This window comes from Curcuma longa, chromosome 2 (genome assembly GCF_044706935.1).
Source record: "Curcuma longa cultivar G26 ecotype Majalengka, Jawa Barat chromosome 2, ITB_CL_G26_1.1, whole genome shotgun sequence".
NCBI lineage: Eukaryota > Viridiplantae > Streptophyta > Magnoliopsida > Zingiberales > Zingiberaceae > Curcuma > Curcuma longa.
In genome coordinates this window covers 7,855,768-7,879,912 of record NC_133862.1, presented here as the reverse complement: position 1 = coordinate 7,879,912, position 24,145 = coordinate 7,855,768, and the positions used below count along the sequence as shown (strand labels likewise).

At 36.5% G+C, this 24,145-nt stretch overlaps 3 protein-coding genes across 4 annotated transcripts; 1 reads left to right on the top strand and 2 right to left on the bottom strand.

Annotated features, from left to right (window-relative positions):
* Positions 1-1,581: 1,581 nt before the first annotated feature.
* LOC141821961 (protein DAY-LENGTH-DEPENDENT DELAYED-GREENING 1, chloroplastic) lies at positions 1,582-7,960 on the bottom strand. Its single transcript, XM_074709360.1, has 8 exons — positions 7,100-7,960; positions 6,421-6,506; positions 4,944-5,117; positions 4,249-4,363; positions 2,954-3,051; positions 2,133-2,268; positions 1,933-2,012; positions 1,582-1,667 (listed from the first exon to the last, which is right to left on the bottom strand). The coding sequence occupies exons 1-7, from the start codon at positions 7,733-7,735 to the stop codon at positions 1,944-1,946; spliced, it is 1,314 nt and encodes a 437-aa protein (XP_074565461.1). The 5' UTR covers positions 7,736-7,960; the 3' UTR covers positions 1,582-1,667; positions 1,933-1,943.
* Positions 7,961-8,062: 102 nt separating this feature from the next.
* LOC141821209 (organic cation/carnitine transporter 7-like) lies at positions 8,063-10,940 on the bottom strand. 2 transcript variants are annotated; one of them, XM_074708604.1, is made up of 6 exons: positions 10,715-10,940; positions 9,683-9,960; positions 9,362-9,599; positions 8,753-9,290; positions 8,476-8,678; positions 8,063-8,399 (listed from the first exon to the last, which is right to left on the bottom strand). In XM_074708604.1, the coding sequence occupies exons 1-6, from the start codon at positions 10,715-10,717 to the stop codon at positions 8,175-8,177; spliced, it is 1,485 nt and encodes a 494-aa protein (XP_074564705.1). In that variant the 5' UTR covers positions 10,718-10,940; the 3' UTR covers positions 8,063-8,174. The 2 variants fall into 2 exon arrangements, with proteins under 2 accessions (XP_074564705.1, XP_074564706.1); XM_074708605.1 differs by having other exon boundaries at positions 9,683-9,951.
* A 295-nt stretch (positions 10,941-11,235) lies between these two features.
* Positions 11,236-21,802, top strand: LOC141822443 (PX domain-containing protein EREL1-like). The gene is made up of 10 exons (XM_074709893.1): positions 11,236-11,437; positions 12,437-12,559; positions 13,779-13,877; positions 14,802-14,894; positions 15,304-15,412; positions 15,584-16,356; positions 17,426-17,590; positions 17,702-17,944; positions 20,026-20,244; positions 21,350-21,802. The coding sequence occupies exons 1-10, from the start codon at positions 11,348-11,350 to the stop codon at positions 21,635-21,637; spliced, it is 2,202 nt and encodes a 733-aa protein (XP_074565994.1). The 5' UTR covers positions 11,236-11,347; the 3' UTR covers positions 21,638-21,802.
* The last annotated feature ends 2,343 nt before the right edge of the window (positions 21,803-24,145 follow it).

Genomic DNA, 24,145 nt, shown 5'->3' with positions numbered 1-24,145 from the left:
TCACAACGAGAAGAAGGTTTATAGTTGAGGAAAGGAAAGGAAATTATGGAAGAAATTTCCGTAGTTGTGTGCAACTAAACTTCATATTCCAAAACTTTTTAAATTTGATGAAAACATCAACTTTTAATTATTTATTTCAATTCTAATTCACAATTTAGAAAATTTTAGATTAAGAAATTCTAGTACATGAAATTAGGAATTTTTTATATTTATTTCAAAATTCTAATGCATCGAGAGTAGTGGCATTTTAAAGTAAGAATTAAAATTTATTTAAGAAATTGTCCTACTTGTAATAATAAAATTTAAGTTGTTAGGTATCTCTATCTCTTTGATATTTTCAAATAAAAACTATTTATTGGTACGTGAGACAGACTGAATATATTTAATTTACAAATTATTATACAAAATAAAAAGAAAAATAATTTTCACAATAATTAACTTAAGATAAAATACTTTACAATATGCTAATTTAACTAGCTCATCCAATTCGACTGAATTGATTGTCTTAACCAAGGCGAATATGAAATAGAACTCCATCAACCCACCTAAAATCCAATAAGCGTAATTAATTTGTCTAACTCAACCAATTCAACAGCTCAACCAACTTATCAAATCCAACCATCTCAACTAGCTTGCTACTAGCTCATTCGACTTAATCAACCCATTAATCCACTCAATTGAGCCAATTTAAGCCCCTAAAGCATAGTGTGATGGTAAGTGCTAGAATATTTTTCCCAAACAATTAAGATTCAAAATTCACTTCAGCAAAAGGTGGAATTCGTCACTCCAACAGCCTCACACGATCGATGCCACGATCATCTGTGAAGAATAAATCGAGAAGTTGTAAAGATTCAAAACTCACAATGCATGTATACAGTGTTTGAATAACTAATGATGTTGGAGCGCTACATTAGAAGTCACCTCACTTTATGAATTTATTTAGAGTGCAAAATATAAAATTGGACAGTACATCTAAAGATTAGTTGACCTGTAAGATTCAGATACCTTATAAACAATTCGACCAACATATTGAACTCAATTGAGCCAACTTGAACCCCTAAGGCATGATATGGTAGTAAGTGACATAGTATTTTTTTTAAATAATTAGGATAATCACAGTGTATACGTACTATGTTTGAACAACTAGTGATACAGACGTTACATTAGGAGATACCTCCTGCCTAATTAGTCCTCAAACTTCATCAAAGAATAAAGAAAAACATCTTCAAAAAATAATATCTTAATTTGTTTTCACAATAACAAACATAAAAAAATATTTACCAAATAAAAATGCACAGGATTAGGATAATCATTCCTATCACTCAAACTCGTCCCATTAAACTGTGAAACAAATCCTGTCTATACTACTTAAATGCTAAATGCTGCATCCACAATGTGCAGCACAGTTCATAATTTCTACCAGATGAAAAGAATTTGCATGTCTGAAAGAATGCTGCTGTAAATATGACATCATGCAGCACATACATTGAATCATAAGGAGACTTTTCTAAGGGACAAAATTGAGGAGAATCATTCACATCTTATTTCATGTGGACTAAAAAAAAAAAACCAACCTTTGATTAAACCAAAAATTTGTATGAATATCCAGATTCAGATTTGACCTGCACCATGTAGACTGTCTTGAAGGTTGAAAATCCAGAGTTGACCTGCACTTGTAGCAATATGATGTTGGATACAGAATGCAGATTCAGTATCTTTACTATACCTTTTAACTAAACTTAAACCTCTTTGTCTTAGTTTATTGTAAGTGGAAGTCAATTGACATTTTTGTTGGTTGATATCCAACTGATACATGAACCTGTCTCTCTTCCTATACTGTCTTGCATCGATGCATATCGTGTTGGCTTGGGATTTTATATGCACGATAAGGTATGAATGAAAGTGATAGCAAAGGATTAGGGACATCTTTACCTTGCGCGTGCCTAATGCCGTTGCATTCTACGGAAGATATTTGAAACGTTTGGAGACCATCTTGGAAGGAACTTAAATAACTGCACAATACGCGCGAGAAGTGCGTTAGATCAGCATTTAGATTTGGAACACAGATCTTGAAAGTTAGACCGAGATAAATTTAAAAGTTAAATCAGTAGAGGCTACTTATAAAAACTTACCCAAAGCTTGACACAAGCATCAAGGATGACTGGAACTGAGCATATAAAGATGATTATTGCAGCTTCATCGACTTCAAGTCCATAGTGTTCAAGAATAACTTCTATCAAAACCTGCCAACCCAATTCAGAATGATACCTGCATTAGAGTATTAACAGTTTTTAGTTGTCGTTAAAACTCATTTGGTGCTACTTTGACGGTAGAATCTTAGATAAAATTTGGTTATTCATCATATTTAATGGTGGTAGATCGGTTGGGCATAGACACAATCACACAATCGAAGAGGAAGATTAGATACACAAAGTATCATAATCTTTATCAACAAAAATTCAAGATCTATCCTGGACACTCAGCATTCAGGTTTGAAATAACCAATTAACTTGTGTGATTGTGCCCGCAAGAACAAACTCGTGTGATGTGCTAGTAACAGAAAAACAACAATCTAGCAAGTAACAAAGACGAAAATGCTAGGAATAATTATGGTATCCAAGAGGCTACCAAAAGTATTTTGTGATGCTGAGGAGGAAAACAGATCATGTTTAAACCTTGCTTATTCACGTTCTTAGAGAACCTTGCTAATTTAGGTATTAACTACAGTGAATCAAGCACAAAACGTAGCAACATGGTCGAGTGACGAGTAACACTATCTTGTTCCATAACAAATAAGTATCAAAATAAAAATAATGATAATACAATAGTGTATTAACAATCAAAGTCCAACAATTATCATTCTGTCAGATTGCTTGTGTTTGATATGAAATTTCCAAGTAAACTCCATGTTATTCCACTGTTAAGCAAATCGAGCTGAGAATGAAAATCTTACCCTAAGAAGGTGTCAGCGATTAGAATGATAAGAAATGCCTTTCCAGCATCTGTAACGTTACTTAGAAGCTTATATCCTGTAAACTTCAGCAGGGAAACCTGAATATGGAAAGATGACCAATATAAGTAAAAGAATGCAATCACAGTGGAACACAAATAAAATAAACCGCAGCCTACTATAGAGAGTTGCAACGCAAGGATTAATATAATATTGCAATAGCCAAGCAACAAAATGAAAAGTAATAGAAAATGGTAGCGAATCACATGAGAAGTCTAATAAAGACTAAATGTAAGCACTTGCAAGTCAAGATAAACAGTGTGAAAACTCAAGTGAAAAAAACAATGCAAAAAAGTCATGGCATTAAGTCAGAAAAGATATAGGCAAGTAAACATACACACTACAAGAAGATGTTTGTTTGGAGGATCAGACAATTATCATATCACAATAAGCATATTATGGTCTATGAATGTCTTTATATATGGTCTTCTCTAGGGCACAAGTCAGAAGAAATATGAAGTGGTTGTTTCTATGTTCAGAAATTTTCAGATAGGGATTTAATTCTTTGACTTATAGGTTTGTAGCATAGATTTCAATTAGTTCATTGCATTTCATACTGTTTTGCTTTATAGCAAGATTGCAAGCAACCAGACAAATAAAGTTGCATGAAATTTTCATGAGGAGATTTGATAAAGATGCAGGGGAAATCAAAGTGAAATACTATGTAAAAAAACTAATGATAATTTTGACGATTCATACTTATCATAGGTCTTTCTCCTTTCTCTTTTGAGTTGGTCTAACAATATCTTTTTGTCATCTATTCCTGATGTGATTATTATATTTTATTCTATTTTATTTTGTCTTCAACCTTTGTTGTCTATTAGCAGGACAGATACCAGCAGCGTGAGTGCCATCATCATCTCCCCTTAGTTCTTCCTTAAACCATCCAATTGACACTGCAACTATTGAATTACTTAAAACACAAGAACTTGTGGAGAAATGTAGATGAATATCCAAGAGTTTATTATTGCTTACTCAGTAAGCAGCATCAAATATATCCTCAACTAAATCCAATCAAGGAATTTAATTAAATTCCTAGCCCCTCTTCCTTGTCTCTTCTTTGTGGTTGCTAGAGCAACTCCAATCACATAATATACTACACTAATCAGTTGAAAATCGTAACAATATCAGTGCCATAAATTTGCACAAGACCAACATCATAACCCATTGAGAAGATTGATGTGAAAACTCTAGTGCAAGCAACCCAAAATTTGTAAGATCCTATGTAGAATACTCACTTTGCTGCTATTGAAGTAGATAAGAAGGAACAATGCTATGCCGTAGACCAAATCTGACCAGATATTTGCGAATGCTCTTCGGTTTTCTAATCTCTTTTCATTTCTTAATTCTATCCTGAGAAAACAGCAAACGAAGCACCAAATTCATAAGATATTCAAGGACCTAATAACAGTGTTAAATTGCAAGCAGTCTATGAAAGAAGCAGTATCTTCCAGTTGGCAATACTCTAGAATATTGTTTTATGTATTGTGGAAAATCAACAGAAATATCTACAAAGGAGATATACAGACTACAGAGAAAATCCAAGAAATTTCAAAGAATTGACTAGCTAAGCTATACAGGACCACACATGTAATCTAAATGAAGCGAGAAAAGAAAAAGAAAATAATTCTCTTCATTTTGGCAGGACTATTGGAAATATGGAATTACAACTAAGAAAATCTAGTAACTTGGGAAAGAGGAACAATATGAACAAGGAGAGGTACAACTTAAAGAATCAAAGAAAGAAGAGCACAATCAAAATGTGAGGTAACAGCACCAAATACAGACGAATATAGGAACTTCAAAAGCATATGGACATGAACAGTTATGTGCATCCTAAAGGAACATGCAACTTCCTCTTAGAGTTTTACAACATGCTGCATAGAAATTTGTTAAAAAATAGTTATATAAAAGACCAATTAGACTATCTTACATTTTTTGCTGCAACTCCAACCAGACCTCTTCATCTGAAATAGCAGGTGCTTTGCCAATCTCAACTTCTAAGCGCAATCTTGCTTTCTCGAGTTTTAATGTATCTATCATCTCAAGCTTTTGTTGTCTCCTAACATCAAGCATCTTGGCAGCAAGTGGCACAGTCTTCACATACCTATTAATGATAAAAAAATATATATTTATATTTGTTACAAACTAATGTGCACCATTTAAAACTCACTAAATTCAAAAAATTGGGGGAAGTTATAAGAAACAATATAAGGAGATTTAGCTTGCTGCTGTAAGTATAAAACCCATAAATGAATACTAATTGTTATAGTTCATGTGCCAATTTGGCTATAGAATACAAGCATTGATTATGACAAGGCACCAAAATTTGAGCTTTGGTGTAGGCCCCTTTATGGACAATACAGTGATGTGTATTGTCTATAATAGCAAGAATTTTATGCACCATCAACACCTATATGGTTTCGAATATTTTCCTTTAGACAACACTCCAAACCAGTCCATTTCTAACATACTTAAAAATAAAAGTAATTAAATAAAACTTATTAAACAGCCATCACAAAGATAATAGAATCACTGATGTGCAATACCAGAAGTCGAAGGAAGAAAGCCACTAGGATTCTCATGTAAGGGAAACCTTCTTGAATGAATGGTATGAAAGATGTATATTTTTAATGATTGTTAAGTTTTAAAACATCTGTCAATGTGAGTATATTTCATTTACTCAAGGTTGACATGATCTTTCCTAAAAATGGCAAGTGGATATAGTATCAGATTAAGGATTAATAAGATCCCAGTAAGTCATATCCTACTTAGGTTTTGAATCGTTTATACTATGGATTTTGAATCGTTTAGGCCAATTTGGATCATAACGTTGTGACATCCTAAGGTTGGATTGCAATCTTATTAAGCATATTATAAGCTATAAATAGAGCCATTCAAGTTGCCTAGAGTTGTGCTACACTAAATCCTCTGTATTACAATATTATCTTTTTAGCCTCTAGTATGGATGAAGACATTGGATTATGAATGATATCAGTAGATATGTTAAGTGTTAACACTTGATATGATGATGCATGCAACTGTCAGCACAACCATGAACCAACTATGATCCCTTGTCTACCCAGGCAGCTAATGCAAATTTCCAATCTACATTATAGTTTTCATGGAATCAGTAGATATGTTAAAGTGTTAACACTTAATATGATGATGAATGGAACCATCAAAATCAACCAACTATGATCCCTTGTCCACACAAGGCAGCTAATGTGAACTTGTGACCTGCGCCATAGTTTTCACTGGAGATCAATGAATTTTTTATCATGAATTAGAATGCAAAGCTTGGGGTTAAGCTTAGAACCTAGCCATTTTCGTGAGAAAAACCTTGTGCTAAAAAAGATCAAGAAAATTAAAAATAAAATAAAATTGTAGTCAAAACAATACCAGTTTACCTGTCTAAAAATGGCATCATGATATAGTCATGAACTACAAAGTCTAATGCCCATGGAACAAGAATCAACACAGCTAGAAATTTAGCCTGTAAGAAAATCCTTTTGAATTAGTGAATAGCTGTCGTTATCAATCATCATAAAATGTCAAATCCAACATAAACCAAATTTTCATACAATGAGAATTACAAACAATAAGCTACCAACCACAAGATAAGTGCTAAAATGCCATTAGCTAACCAGAAATATATAACAACCTATGCAACAATCCTTATTAATAAAACACTAATATGAGTATTTATATCCCTGTCCTTTTCCAACATATTCAAAAGTATAAAGGTTCAATTACTAACAAGTATCATGGCTTCAACCTTATTGCTTTGTAAATAAATAGTGACTATGCACTCAAGTATTGGACACAAAAGTTTGATATAGACATGAATTTGTAAAATAGTAACTTTAAAGAAACCATCAATTATATGATTCTACTCAGGTTCATGCTACAAAACATGAAGTTGAATGTACACAATTTTGAAAGCATAGATGTTTTATAATTTGTTTCTAATGCACAACTGTATTTTCCAAGAAAGAGAGCATGAATTTCTCAAACCTCAAAGCTCACTGATATTGTACGCAAACTGAACCTATGAAACAATCTACGGAGAATGATTTCTTTACGTACCGAACTGCTCGAAGCATAGCGGAAAACTCTATCTTCAAATAGCAACTCATCGTCATTCTCGCCAATCGACTCTTTGAAGGCTTCAACAAGACCCTTCTCCCGCATTACCACCATCGGGTCATCATTCACCTCCCTCGACGATTCCGCCTCACCGCCGCCCCAATCTTGATCCCAGGAAGAAGAATGCGAGTCCATCGACTCATCTTCTCCGATCCAATCCTCCCACGCGCGGTTCTCGGCATTTCTCGCATCCTCCTGGGCTTCACGGAGCTCCACAATCGCCTCGGCCCGGCTCTTCCAAGCCTCAAACTTTTCGGCCTCCGTCACATCCTCCTCGTGCACCTCCTCCTCGCCTAACTCATCGACACCCAGCACATCCTCCGCACTCCAGCTGAACCAGCTCTCCTCGTCGACGTCCGAGAAGAATTTTTGCCACCAAGATCTCTTCCTGCGGCGCCCTTTCTTGCCGCAATAGCTAACCAACCGAGACGCACCCCGCTGCCTCCGCCGGCTCCAGTACTGGGGAAATAGCGCGAACGAGTAGCGTGGCGCACTACCGGCGGCGGTACTCCGCGAGCCTCCGAGGAAGACGAGGTTGCTGAGGGACGCAGTCATCGAAGTGCTCGTCGAGGACATGGATAAGGCGCCACATTTTTCACGCTCAGCCACGATTTGGCGGAGCAAACACCATCAACGAAGAATCTACCAAACGAGAAGAAGGACCGAGGATGGATTATGGAATCATCGATCGAAGATCGAGTTGGAGGGAGAGAGGAGAGAATGGATAACGAGGCAAACGTGGAGTTGTGGTGGCGAATCGGGAGGCGTGGAACCGCAAGAGATCAGTCGCTTTCGCCTTCCTTTCTCTTCTTATTCGTGTTCTACAGATATTAAAAAACAAATTTAAATTAAAAAAAAAACAAATTTAAATTTTCAACCCAAAAAAAAAAGTATGCAAACATCAAAAACAATAATTGAAGACACTTATTCGATTGAAGAAAAATCTGATAAATATTTTTATAACAAAATCTATCAACTCTGATATTCCTACAATGTTGTTCTAGGTTTCTTCTTCCTAACTGGGTGTCGAATCGCTGAGGTTGCGGCCGCTGGTTTCGAGAGGAAACAGACACACGGCGATTCCCGAGGCGAAGATCACAAGCTCAAACAGAAGAACTGCTGCGGATTGGTGGCAGCCATGGACCAGGCCCACGGCCACGAGAGGGCACGTTATGCCGCCGATCCTCCCCACCGAACTCGCGATGCCGATGCCGGAAGTTCTCACAGAGGTTGGATATATCTGATGACAAAGAGCAACATTCTACTCGTTAGAAGAATCCAGATCGATGTAACATCACTGATTTGCTTATGCTAACCTCAGGAGCATAGATGTAGACGATGGTGAAGCTCGCTGAGATGCTAATCCTCGCACAAAATAGAAGCGCGGTCGTCAATTCTTCCGTCTGAGCAAAAAGCAGCGGAATCAAGATCGCACAGCTTACAAAAAGCATAGATGACATGGAGAGCTTGCGGCCAATCCGATCCACGATCGCAGCGGACAATACAAGCCCAGGAATCTCTGGAAAAAAAAAAGAAGAAAAACATGTGATGAACAGGCGAAAAGTGCATCGATCTTTAACTTTTAAATGATACCAGCAAAGCTAGTGACGAGCACATCCTTGTAGAGGTTATCGCTAGTTCTTTGGTTCGAATCGGCGACTTCCGCTGCACAGATCCTATTTCCGTTGCTCAACTCGGATGTCAGCAGTACGATCCCATAGTAGGAGAATGCATTTCCAAAGAAAACCATCCATAGAAGAAGAGTTGATCTGATTAATTTTTGCGATAGAAGTCTCCTCAGAGCACTGATACCTTCATTTGTTGCATCAGTATTCTTGCCCGAGCTGCCATTCGTCCCATTTTCAATTTCGACTAAATGCGCAGCTTCAGAATGATCAGTTCTTTCCTCTAATTCCATTTCTTGGTTCTCGGAGACGAGCATGCCCAAAGGCATTCCCTTGCTGTTTGCTCTGGCCATCTGTTCCAAAACCTGCATAGCGTCGTCGATTTGCCCTTTCATGCAGAGGTACCTCGGCGACTCGGGGGTGACGACGTAAAACAGAAGCAGAAGAAAAGATGGCAAGGATGAACAAGCCAGCAACCATCTCCATCCAAATCTGGGCATAATGGCCTGTAAATTCAGCATCCAAATCTTGTTTAAAGAAAATCGACAGGCTTAGCGAACTTGGTTGTGGCACCTACCCATGCAATCGAAGCTTCGAAGATTGTGCCGATCGTCCAGAAGGCAGAGAAGATGACCATCCATTTACCTCTGTGCGGAGCAGGAATGAACTCCAGAAACCATGAAGCAAGCACAGGCCCGCCTCCCAATCCAACCCCAACCATGAACCGCGAAAGAAGTAAAGATAAATAATTGGGAGCGAAAGAACTCAGAAATCCAGCTCCGCTGGTTACTAGAGCTGTGAACAGAAAACCTGTCCTGAAAGCAATAACAAAGCTGATGTTAACTGCAAATGAATTACTAATATAGAAAGGTTCCCTGGTTCATGAGAAAGGGCTTGCCTTCTTCCGTGGATGTCAGAAACTATGCCCCAACTGTAAGCGCCTACGAGCATACCAGCAAACACAACGCTGGTGATGAAGCTCTCCTGCTGAGGGGAAAGATTCCAGTCCAACTGAACGGCTGGCCCGACGAAAGAGAGGAGCATCATCTCCATGGCTTCTGAGATCCAACCCATTCCGGCGTAGCAAAGCACCAGTGCCTGGAACTTGCCAAACCCGATGGATAGAAGGGCATCATCCACGGTAAATGAAGAGACCCCATCGCCAATCTGCAATACCTAAGATACTGATCATCAATCTCGAATGAAAGTAGACAAAGATAAAGATCACTACACACTACTAATGTTTATCACCTATCTCAAACTATTGAATGCTTGCATATTATCAGAAACATCTGAGCATTAAGATCCAGACCCAACTATAAACACAGCATCAAATCGACTTCTGAACATTAAAAGGTTGACTATTTCCCTTCCAAAGATGAAACAGGACTTTAATGTTTATCCAAGTTTCTAATTTCTCACAAATTTGAGGATGGTTATTTGGTTAGAAACAAAATCATATCCCCTGCCCTTCTACATTTTGTTATAAGATTCATAAGAAATATACAAAAAACTAACTTTTGAAACACAGCAAGAGTTGATGATTCGATAAGAGCTAGGATTGTAATCAAAACTGCTCATGGCTGTGAACTGTTGACTGCTTCTTTTGGGCCAAAACTACAGCAGATGTCCACAGCTTTATTATCTAGAACAGCTACACAACAAAACTGTAGAACCGTATCAAGATTTTGGAAGGTCAATGAACAGCATGGATAGTTTTTTAGCAGAAACCTACAATAGAATTTTTCATGCTAGCATCGTTGATGCAAGCTCGGTCAGAAATTAAATCACATCAGACAAGGAAAAAAAAACGACTTTAAACCAAGAACATTTCGCTTAGAAACGACATCCACGATAAAGAAGAGACTTGATTAATATGCACGTAAAGAAAGGTAGATAAGTGCAGGAAACAAAAAGATGAGAAACCAACCATTGAATCTTCACGAAGACCGATCAATCCTAGACGACTACCGAATCTTGCTTTTCCCTAATCGAGTTGCGAGATCCGCATCGAGACGATCGGGGTGTTCCAGGGCAGGAATCATTCAATTCCAGTCGGCGAAGAGGAGAAGGTGGACCACCAAATTCAAAGATCAAAGGGTAGAGTCAAATGCCGGACGCGCTTCTCCGATGTCTTCTCCTTCCCCTAAATTTTAGGTCACACCATGTCCAACGACCAGAGGTTGCTCAAACCCTAACTTGATTCTCCGATCGGCTACTTTGGATTTGGTTGATCAGTCTCGAAGATATTTTTTAAAATAGTCAAATCCGATTTATTAAATATTATTTTGGATATTCGGATTTAATTTAAATAAGTTGAATATTTCAGAATACTTAATTATTTAAATATTTTTTGAATTATTAAAAACATATGGAAAATGAACGTAGTAGAAAAAAAGGAGAGAGAGAGAAGGAGTCGAACCGAGGACAGTTCGTTGCGTTGTCTTTAGTTGAGGCATCTGTTGCAGCGCCACGATCGGTGCCGCCCGCTCGCGCGATCGCTCTGCTCCGCCGCGTCCCGTCTCGTCTCCTTTCTCCCTCGATCCCGTCGCGGAAGCGCGGCATGCCCAGGAACAGCCCCCCGAGTCACCGCCATGATGGGACCTCGCCGCTCCCCCTCGGCATGGACTGGAGCCCTCCCCCGAAGCGTTGGGTACGCTCTCCCTCTCCCCTCGCCTGATCTGCGCTTCTCGTTTAGTATTACACTCCGCCGATGAGAATTCTTGGGTTTATCCAGTGAATCGTTTGTTCGATTGAGCGAATTCGTGCCGGCGCCGCCCTGGAAATTGTTTTTTTTTTTGTCATGTTTTCGATTCTCCAGATATGAGATCCAGGTGGTGCTGACCTTAGGATGTTGATATAGGCTGCTCTTTTTCCGCATAGGTAGATTAGCTGGTAGTTCGGTAATGGATAGGGGTTTAAGAGAGAAATGTAGTTAATTGTAGTGGATCAAAATGGATCACAGGGAGGAGGAAGAGAGAGAACATGGTCTTGTCACTCGATGTGGTAGATCATTTGCACTGAAGTGGCTTACCCCTTACGTAGTGGTCTAGAAGGAGGGAGGTCTGAAATCATTTTCTTGCTTATTATATACTCGCGTTGGTTGCCTTTCTGATTTGGGGACTCTGCTTGTTCATTGTTACTTTAGTTTTTGCTGCGTTTCATAGCGTTTACAAGTTCATGACATGAGGTCGGTGGTGTTTGTAGCAATACAGTACTGTGTGATCCCCTTCAATCACTTGGATTCTCCTAATGGTTTCAAAATTTATGTTGGCATATCTCCATACTCCTCAACCTTTTTGTTCGTGCACAGTCCATCCATGGATGACTGTCCATTAGTGCATTCTATCAGCTGCACGAGGAAGGTGTTTATTTTCCTGGGGGCAATTTCTGAAACACTGTCATCATGATCCTAGTTTGCATCTTCTGGATTATGTTACATTGTGTTGTTCCTAGAGTGTCAATATGGATGCTCAAATATGGTGCTTGAGTCGGGATCATACCTTTTGCACTGGATTTGTGGTTAGTTGGGTGGCAATCCAAATGCAATTTAGTTCTATTAGTAAAGTAGCATTCCCTGTGTTTCAAAAATCTTTGCATTTCATATTACCTTTTTTCATTTTAAAATTCCTAATTATTCAAACATTTGCAGGATGGAAGGAATACTGTCTGGCCTCACAACCACCAGACTGGTTGGAGCTATTGTGTCATGATTCCTTCTTGGAGTATTCAGACAGAGCCTGGTGCATCCCATGAGAGCTTAAATCCTATTGTTGTAATAACCACTCTTTGTTTATTATTTTTTACTTTTCTTGAAATGCTAAATGCAATTTCATAAGGAACAAATTAAACTGCCCATGAAGGAATAGCTAAGAAGAGGTTCTTACTAAGAAAAACTTGCGAGTAGATGATATCTAACCTTTGTGCTATCATTAATCTGAACAAAATATCAGAATCTGTATTATACAACTCTTTAATTGGAAAATATGCATCAGAATTCAACTCTTTGTCAAGGATTAAAATCTCATGCCATCCCAACCCACATGGATGGTCTTTATCATTTTGCTCCCACATTGAGATGTGGTAGCAACAACAGTGGAGGTTGGGAGATGATGGGAAACTCTTGGATTTTCCTCGCCTGCAATATCATAATTTCTTTGGCAACACAATTATTGCAGTTTCCCTCACTGCTGCTGTTGAGGTTGCATAGAGGACAATTTTACTTGTTGAAGAGGAGAAGATGGCATGAAGGAGAAGACAATGTCAAGGTCATCAAGAAGTGGAGGTCGAAGAGGAATCTTGATGACAAGGTAAATAAGGGCAGTTAGAGAAAGAGATAGTGGGGGAGAGGGTATCCTGTGATTCCATAATTGGGAAATTGCAACAGTGAGGGAAATTGCTGGTCCAATCTTCTTTGTTTTTGTTGGTCCTCAATGAAAATTTGCATGTACGTGATGCACCAGTCCTTGGGAACTGGTAGCAGCAGCAACAGCAAGTCCCCATCATTATCATCATCTTATTCTTCCTTCTACTCTTGGCCAACACCAATCAGCATGTTCCACACCCTTGTCTCCATGCATGCATACAAGGATTAGGAAATGTTAGAGAAAGCTGATGTATTTTTTAATTCTGATCTAGCAACTTAAGGAGCTCCTTCTGGATAAGCCATTTTACAATATTTTTGCCCTATAATAGTTTTTGTGGGTGTTCCGGAGGGAGACAATTATTGTTAAAGCCTTGAGAGTGGGCATTATCTGCTGAGAATGGTAAAGGCAACTAAGAATCCATAGGATAGTAATGTAGAAGATTGTTTCCATCTCATATAAAATTCTAAACTGCCACTTTCTGTTTTGTTTAACAGTTTTGTTTGATAAAGTCTAGACCGTTAATTCAATAAAAATGATCTCTTGATTTACCATTTGATGTGGCATGTTGATCTAATATCTTTCATAACTTTCTTTCTTGGTCTTGCTGTTAACATTATTGAACAACAGTTTTACAGGATTCATGTGGGTATACAATCCCCACAAGGCATCAGTACCAGCCATGAGTTACTACGAAGATTCAGTGACTTTCTGAAATTACACTCTGCTGTATGATAAGTTATATTTTAACCAGTTGATATGAAGAGCATTATTCTTTATGAGTTATATCTTTTTGACTCTTTTGTCTCTAGAGTTGAAGAGTCCCATAAGCATATCAATAATTGAAGACCATTTGTGATGGTGCTTGATAATGCCAAGTTTTTTTTTTTTCTACTGAGATTCATAATAGCAAAGAGAATGAGCCTTCGTTTTTCAAGAACTACATTTACCTTTTAATTCAATCTTGTATCACTGTTCAAAAACGAAGAAGAAAAAGGTGGAATAGTAGAATCAACCCAGAAGCATACACTTTATTTGAAGACATTAAATTTATGGCTTGGGAATCTAGACATCTAATGAGCACACACCAATCACAATGTTGAGAATTTCATATGGAGAATCATTAGGTAGCATTATCATTGCTGTCTACCTGCTTTCTACAGCCATGATAGACATATCTTTTATTATTTGAATCCTAAATGCCCTTTTTAGCAATATAAATTTTGATAGTGAAACTGATTTAGTGTACTAACAATGAAATTTATGTTGGTGTCATTTGTTTTATTTTTGGTAAATTTTCTCTTGTAATTATGTTTTGAAAATTTTGCACTGATAACTAGAACTTTTAAGATTATCAATTCTTTATCTAATTAATGAGTACATATTATTGATAGCTGAGGAATCACATATTTGATAAATATCTATGCTTTAGAAATTGTTTTATACATTCAATGGGGAATTGGAAATTGTAGTTCTTCTTGCTGTTGTGTTCTGTTTAATACCTCTCTGATACTAATAAAAATATGATATGTATGGGATAACCTACTTTGCATACTCTGGGGAAAGTTTGATTTTTGTTCTTTTATTTTATTTATTTATTTGTTTTTTGAGGTTTCAATTTCTTATAACTTTTACTCTTTTTCCTTTTTGTAGCTTAAGAAGGCATTTCCAAGAAAAGATATTCCTATAGCGCCACCAAAACATGCTTTTCTGAGAATAAATTCCAGTCGTGTTCTCCTAGAAGAGGTACAACTGTACTAATATTTCAAATGGTTAGTTCCATGGATTCTGCTGTATTTGTTAAAACTATGACAGCTTACAAACTATATGCTCGACAAGATCTGTGTCTCGTGCCATCAAGTTTAGTCTGTTCTCTAAAGAATATTATAGTCTAACAAATGGAAAAAGTCTTTATTTTATTCTCAATAAGACATCTAGCATTCTTTATGTTAGCAGATGAATTGTATTTTATGAATATTTATAGTTTCTTATTTTTTTCTTTGATAATAACTATAAATTAAACAAGTCTAATTCAATGTATTGCAGAATACAAGTATTTTCTCTGTTGCATGTCTGTCTTATGGCCTTTTTTATCCTAAAGTTCATTTCCCTATTAGGATACCAATGATTCTCATGATGGACAATTTTCATGCAGAGAAGACATGCTTTGGCGGAATGGATGCAGAAATTACTCTCTGACATAGATCTATCTAGAAATGCACAAGTAGCAAGTTTTCTTGAATTGGAAGCTGCTGCAAGGTCAGGTAAGCCACAGCCACATCTAGGCTTATTATTGTCCGTCCAAAAATGCTTTTATCTAGTGCATGATATGGAACAGAAACTCTTTGAGCTAGTTATTTTTTACGATACCAAATGAACTTTTTATCTAAATTTTCACTTGTGTCAGCTCACTTGCGTACTCATTTTGTATGCAGCATTCCACTATGTTAATAATCATCCTACAGAATCAAACTCTTCAACTGATGCTGCTGCCATAAGCCCATCAACTCTAGCTCGATCTAGTTCAAGCGTTCCTGTTTCCAATAATTCAACAGTCACATCTATGATGCCATCTGGTTCATTAGATGGTCTCCATGACAATGCAAATGAAACATCAGACTTTGGTATTGCAGGAAAAGGAAAGATTCAAGTATCTCAAACTAGTGCTGAAGATGTATCATTGGTTCACAATCATTCTGCAAGCATAGCAATTGGGAACGGCATCATGGGCAAATCATTCTTTGATCAACCAGAAGATTTCGGTAGGGTTAAATTGAACGATAGGAAAGAGTTCCTTGCTCCACATAGAGAGATAATTGGTGGCAGTTCTAGGGACAGAATGGAGCTTATATCAGATCAGGACCATGATAAACATCCTGGTCATGCTCGTAAGCTCTCTGCTGAAAGCTTTGAGAGTGACATAAGTTCTATTAGAGGCAGTGAACTATCATTTGCTGGAGTCACAAATTCAATTTGGGATGGTTCCTTTGATGTCCCTAGCAGCACTGAAGTTTTAAATGCTGCAGATGGTCCAGGCACACAATTTCTTGAAAATTCACAAATTGTTCTTCCATATGATCAAAGGTACAAATTAAATAGAGTTCTTGTAACTATGCGACGAAGGTTAGTAACAGCAAAAACCGATATGGAGGATCTTATAGCTCGGTTGAACCAAGAAATGGCTGTGAAAGAATACCTTACCACGAAGGTGCATCTCTTGCTATTACTTGTTGCCTGCTTCCTTTATGACTGCCTATGTGTTGTCTAATTGAGAATTTTTGTATTAAACTAGTTTTGAATACATATTCCTTGGATTTGAAATCCACTTGAAACCCTCTGGTTAGCTGTAGTTTTTTAGTGTACCCTTGGCGATTATTAAATGACTTTCTATGTTATTTCCCTCATGGTTTTATCCCTTTGTTAAAATTCTCTAAATTAAGGTGCTTCCTAGAAGCTTATCCATCCAAACTTCCTCCATATTGAGCATGCTTAATTGTAGAGGTTTTGTAAAGAACTGGCATACTTATTATTAAGAGTATGTACTTAATTTATTCAAGGCTAGGTACACCCGTGGTTCAATCATAATTTCTGCTACAGTATATGTTTTGATTCATTGCCCCATGTAGTCTAGAAGCTTGCTGTGAGTTGTGACTTTTCTAAGCTATCTTCTCCTGTGATCGCTCTTTGTCCTCATCATATTGGGTTGGGACAGGCCCACTAGCTTCCGCTTGTTCATCCATGAATAATACACTTGATAGAAGGGGTCCTACCAAATTGTAATACATCATGTACTCGACAATGTCAAATTATTCTCCATTTTGATCGACAACCAATCACAGAATTACTATACACTAGGCACACATAACTGCATTGTTCTTATGAAGAACCAAACTGATTCTACCAAAAGGTGCCTCATTATTTTGAATACATACTGCATTCAGTTCAGGCAAGTTACAGCCATTGATCATTTACATGTTACCACTTCAGTGCGTGATTTGATTCAATCTTGCCCCTTGCATCCTAAAAACTTGCTAGGGACCATTCGTTGTCCTAGCTTATCTGCCCCGTTATCCCTCCCCGCCTTCACCAGACTTTGTCACATATCTGAAGTTATGTTCCTGTCAGCTTCATTTAGATGGCATGGTCTGTAATTATCCTAGCTTATCTGCCCTAGCATCACTCCCCGCCTTCACCAGCCTTTGTCACACATCTGAAGTTGTGTTTCTGTCATCTTCATTCTAGATGGCATGCTCTGTAATTATTATTATTTGATGCAGGTCAAGGATTTAGAGATTGAATTAGAAGCTACTGAGCAGAAAGCTAAAGAAAACTTGCAGCAAGCTATCTTAATTGAAAGAGAAAGAGTTACTGAAATGCAATGGGATATGGATGAACTACGGAGGAAGTATTCAGAGATGGAGACAAAACTCTTGTTTGAGGAAGTCTGACCTTTGAATTTTTTTCATTGTCGTAATATTATATTCAATTGAGTTTCATGTTCCTGTTTTGAATTCTTTCTTCTTCTTTTTTTTTTTTTTTTTTTTTTTTTGCAGAATGAAAGGAGTTATGCTGAATCAGAAAAGAAAATTGCTAAAGAAGAAAAAGATTGCTTGCAGCAGGAGTTATATAGTAAACAAGAAGAATTTGTGAAAATGCAAAAGCGTCTGGAAGAGTTGGAATTGAAATCAAAGGCCGATATCAAAGTTCTTGTCAAAGAAGTGAAGTTCTTGAGGAAATCTCAAGCAGAGCTCAAGGAAATGCTGAATCAGTCTGTAAAAGAAAAGACTGAACTAGAGGTAAGTTTGCTGTTTGCTGTGATCTCCTTTGACCATTGAGAAGAAGCTAACAATGATCATGTTCAACCAGTCAATATGATTTATGTGTGTAACACTATCTTGTAATACTTTCCTCCGTGTGACATTGGAATTTGATCTTTTCATTGAACATAAGTGAAAATAAATAATAGAAGATAATTGAATGCCTTTACAAACAAAGGAATGCCTGTATATGTTAATATATAAGTGCATGATTGCAGCTTTACTCATTTGTTGCCCATGATTTTACCAGATATATTCTTTTTTCTATCTGTAAACAACACTTACTGCAAACTAAGGTTTGAATTATCACTCTGTGCCAGGGTTTCAGCTTTCAACCAAAATGATCTATTTCATTCCCATGTTGGAATGAAACTTAACACACTTTGATGCACTTCAACACACTTAAAATCATGCTGAGATCAACTTAAGTGAGCTTTAATTATATAATTTCTTTTCACTTAGTTTGATTATCTCCGAACATAAAGTTATAGCAATTCGAGAGTCAATATTGGTTCTTGTATCCAAATCAGGTTAACCCAATAATATTTCAAGACCAAAATTAAATAATGCTCTTTATAAATTTGGCATTAGAATTGATTTTTTCATATTTATAAACATATCTTAGCTAACCATTGAGAATTGGACTTAGAATGACACAATTGGAACTAGCACATGTACAAATATAGGATACAAAAATATCTCTGTTTTTTTTTTCTTCTGGTATCACTCCTCTTTCCTGTTGTTCTTGTTGCTGTTTCAATTGGTGCTTCTATTTTCTTCCACTTTTTTTTATAGTGTTTCATCTTCTCTCTGTGACTAGCAAACAAAACAAAAGGATGTACGATGGAAAGAAAATATTTTCATCTCAGTCAGTTCTAGATAGTACAAGCTGACAGAGGATTGTGTTTATGTCAGTATTATTGAAATTATGTTAGCACAAGTGACATTTTGATGTATCTATGTCGGCACAATATTGGTATCATCTGACAACCGAAATGATATCTTTGGGCTATGCGATGATACCAGTCGACATTTGAACCATGCTCGAAGCCTCTCTTGTTGATTAACCATGCCTTTTCCATACAACTATAAAGTTAATACTGAAATTTTTATATTGGTTTTTGTAGAATTTTCAAGTTGTTTATCTTATCAGTGCATTTTATTTTATGGAAATGTGTCCCTTCCATGTAATTCCCTCTTGTAATTATATCTGTTTGATTTTATAGTTCTTGAAGAAAATTAAATACATTGTAGGATCTTGCAATCTTACACTCCTGTCCCACAATCGTAATTTATGAATCTCTCTGCATTTTAAGATAAGGTCTCAGTTTTGACAATCTTGGATTCAGCAGATGGAATGAAGTGTATTGTCTCCAAAATTTTGCCTTTTGCCAATTCAGTGCATCAAACTTGTTGCAGTCAACTATATTACTTCTTTTCCCCCCAATGTGATAAACACTTTAAATTGTTGCAATCCCCAGGTCCAGAAATTTCTGACCAATGGTCCTTAAAATTCTTCCTCTTTTGCAAATATCAGATAATACCATAGTTGATTAACTTAATGAATGACAGTGGGACATGCAATTCCATGCTTCATTCTGTTTTATCATTGTCTTGGTTCTATTCTTATGTTTCTTATTCTGTTTCAATGCTTTCTGTCTCATTAGTCTTAGTTTACCACTTCTGAAACCTACTGGCATTTCACCATTCACTTTGATTCATTATTAATTGATATTATTCAATACAAATTGTAAACTCAAAACTTGATTGTTTGGATCCCTATATTCTCCAGTCAGTTGAAAACTATGCTGGTAGGATAAGATTCGTGTAGCCAATCTCAAATATTATCATCAGAAATAGCTTGATTATGATGTTAACAGTGGAAGCATGTCTTCTATAGTTGTTTAAATCTTGTTAAAGAAATATGGCATACATCATGGCCATTTTTATTTAATATTGATGAAGCAATTTGCTTTAGTTCCTGATTAGATGTGTGTGTTCTGTGTGCTTAGTTTTTGATCTTCTCTGTTTATTTATTTATTTACTTTCTTTCAAACCAGGGAGTTCTACGTAAGGAAAGGCAGAGATGGTCACATGCAAAGTCAGCGAACAAAACTTTTCTTCATGAATGCAGAGTTCTTCGTGATCGGCTTCAAGAATGCAGTGTTAATTTTCTCACTGATGAGGAAGACAAGTTCAGTATTGATGATTCATCACTCTCTGATGCAGTGGATCTTCTGGCGACATCAGATAATCGGATAGGTCTCCTTCTTGCAGAGGTAGCTTTTCAATGTCGTGTTACATTTCAATTGACTAGCTCGTTTTGCTTACAATTCTTTGGTAGGAGCATTATGTGTATGCTTTTTTGATAGATAGAATAGATATTCATTGGGATGACAATAGAGTGGGGCAGGAAACTTTTCAAGATAAATCTTCTTCCTCACTCCCGTCCAGTGCCACACAAGACAAATCTTTAAAAATATTTTTTTTTCTTCATTATACACAAACATACACAAAACAAGCGGGGCAAATATGGGACACAATGGCTGGGCAAGGAGGCCCCAACCAAAGTAGGTCACTATGGGTTGAAATTTCCATCCGTATATGTTCAATGATATTGCAAGGCAACTGCTCTCCTTTTGAGTATCCCCCTGTCTCATGACAATTATAGGCGTATACCAACATTGTTTATGATCAGTTTTGTTATCTACATTTAATTTGGTTTAATTGTTTAACTATAACAGCTATTAAATTTTAACTGATAACAAAACATGCAAACCAACCAAAATCTCTCTCTAACCCAAAAGAAAAAATGGTGATATTGGTGATATTGAGAAGAAAGAAACAAGGACCAAGATTCTTTACTGGGATACCAAACAACCACAAACTTCATAGTTGTTTATTAATTGATAACTTGATCATGAAATGTGAGACAAGTAATTTACTCTCAACTGAGATAAGAACGAAAAAGGGGTGAAAAAGACGTGGCATGCATAACTATAGTCTATGTAGAACAGTCCACAGTAGCGTACATTCTTTTAAGTTCTCTTTGCTGTGTTACTTATCTTTGTAATACTTTGGAATGGTAGGGAGACCTTATAGCAATCGATATTTGCAATCTTGATGAAATCAAGATGTCTATTCAGGATATATGTTGAAGTTTGTGTATCCATTCTGAAATAGATTGCAATTTCCTTTACACAAATCATTATTTTAGGAGAACCTGCTGGGTTTCTCCAAACTATTAACTCAAAACTTCTTTGTTAAGACTTTCTTTTATAGCGAATAAGCATGATACTGGCGCTTTTGATAAAGATTGCAAGACATATTATTTGTTTCCTCATCTTCTCAATCAAATACTAACAATCAACAATTATTGTTCAGGCTCAACTCCTTGCAAGAAATGACGAAGTGGCCTATATAGATGATGATGCTCAATCTACGGAAGTTTCTGAGTCTCCAATTATACCAAACGGTGCTACTTCCATTACTGCAGATGACGATGAGATACGAAAAACTCTTACCGATGTGTTCATAGATAATCTGAAATTAAGGAAACAGGTAAACACTGTTATCAGACGCGCTCTGAATACAGTTACGAAACAAGAGAAAGAAGATGGTTCCGAAGTCCCTTCCAGGAAGACTGTTCTCAACCGGTTCTTGGAGAGATGAAATGGCACAAATGCACATCATCACTTATTCGCGTTTAGATTCGCTGTATATTCCGGTCACATAGACAAGATATGGTCATCTACAGGTCAACAAGAACAAGTGCAAGAACTGCCTGGGTTTTGCATTGACAATCTCGTGTGGCTATAAGAGATGTTTTCCTTGATATTTAGACTTGTACTACCGCGAAATATCGAACAATAGTATATAAAACAGAGTCAAATTTGCTGGCAATAACTGATAGAAAAAAGAGGAAAAAAAAGTTTTCCAGATTTCAATCACTTGTTTATGAACTTCAAAAATGATATAACAACAAAATCATCAGATTTAAATCGAGTTTAAATTCATTTGTTATTCGTTTAAGTCTATACTTATTTATCTTTCATCTCGTGCCAATGGTTCAAGACTGCAGCCATCGCCAGAGAATCCATTTGTTGTTTCTATTTCTTAAATTTTCTCCCTTTTCTGAAGAAAAAAAAATAAATTTAACCAGTAATAATGTAAACCAAAACAAATCGTAAAGGAATATATCTCTATGCTAAACAAAAACACTAACAGGCCTTTTAACTGACAAAAAAATCCATTAAAAACATGGATATAATAAATTCAGTATTCCATATTATATTGTTCATGAACCAAAGTTGACGTCCCATAGACATAATTGAGTTGGTATTTGAATGATAGATTTACAATAACAATAGACCAAAGTTGATAAATCATCGGAGTATGTGTTATGTGTTGGTAGAACGTTGTCCTCCTCTGTCGTGATCAACTGTAGTTTTTTGATTTACCTCAATAGTCGTGGAGCCGACTGTGTGGGGCCGCTGGGGTGGCAGATTCCATATTTTACTGAAATGTGTTGATAGAATGTTGAGGTGCTTGCGACTATGATTGCAATGAAGACCAACGAGTCAATTTTGGAAGTGATCGGCGGGAAGTTTCGTAGGTTAAAATCATTTGCTCATGATTGTGGATGGATCTTGGCAATCATTCTTGGGATGAGGCATTTGATTTCGCTGTTAGGAAATAGGAATTGGTCAAGTTGCGCATTAGGTTGACGTCGATCGGTTGGACTTGGACACGAATGCTTGAGCATCTGATTATCGTTTGACAAACTCAATCGATAGTACGACAGCTTTATGGATTTTCAATCACGCTTGTTCACTTTCAAAGACACTCACTCACTCACTTTATATATGTGAGGTGAAACTATGAAATGGTCATCATTTCCCTCACTCGCAGCTTTCACATACCTACCTCATCTATAGTTCAGTCAACTTCACCTTTATCGACCTCTCACTTGTGGCTCGATTGATCGCACCACTTTCGTACATCTAGACTTTAATGGCATTGTACCATAGTCGCATTGGCCTTTGATGCTTTCCACTAAAGCTATATATCCCTCCCTTTAATATTCAAGTTGGTCATCATCTCGGTCGACATTCACGGGTTTAGCCATGTTAATTAGCTTGTTAGAGCACAAGCTACCATTATCGTTGTGGTCCATCCAAGTAATCTAACTTTAAGAGTAGCCGGTTCGCAATAAGCATGAATCTTAGAGATCAATGAGTGCTCAACACATGGTGTAATTACTTCTAGATTAACTTATCTACGGAATTCATTTGTCTATATCTCGCGAAAAGAGTATCTTTTAGATAATGTACAAATTAAGTGAAAGTAAAGTTTGAAAGTTAAATTTTGATAATAAATTCTTAGATCCTTATCGACTAAACTAATCAGCTAAAGATCAACTTTTTTTTTATTATCACATTTTCACATATCTAAAAAAAGTTAAAACATTGCTCACCTTTTTCCTACTGTGTGAATGAGACAATTGAGATTTTTGATGACAAAGATGATCCAATTCACTGTTGGTACTTTAAATTATAAGACATGATATATTAATTATAAATAAATATAAAAAATAAAATTAGCATGAACTAGAAGAATCATTAAAAAATAAAACTTTAAATTATCATTTAAATCAATGTTTTAGAAGAATAATTTTAGAAAAATTAGGTGCATGCAAAGCGACAAAGTGCATGATGCATTGAGAGTTGGCAAACACCTTTAGCACATATACTCTTTGCTTTAATTTCTTCTTTATTCCTTCAAGTAATTTAGAACTTTTAATTGTAAAAATTATGATCAATAAGGATCTAAAGGAGAATTAAGCTTGCTTATAAGATAACTTTGATAGATAGCCTATATTTAGGCATTAGTGGAGGAATCAATATCGAGTTGATGTTGATTAACTTAGATTCCTCCTAATCTATTTGTCCCCCCAATTTAATTATTTTCTAGCAATAGGGCATCAAAGGTCGGAATCTAGAGCCTAATATATAATAGATATATATGTTCATCATGAATCTTGATGATGTAGGAGTTAATCGAGCTTTGAGCTAAAGAAAGTGAAATATTTTATACGTAATGTTGGTTCACCTCCTTTGCCATTAACACTAATGAAGGGGTAATTAAATCGATAACATTATTGAAACTCGATAAATGACT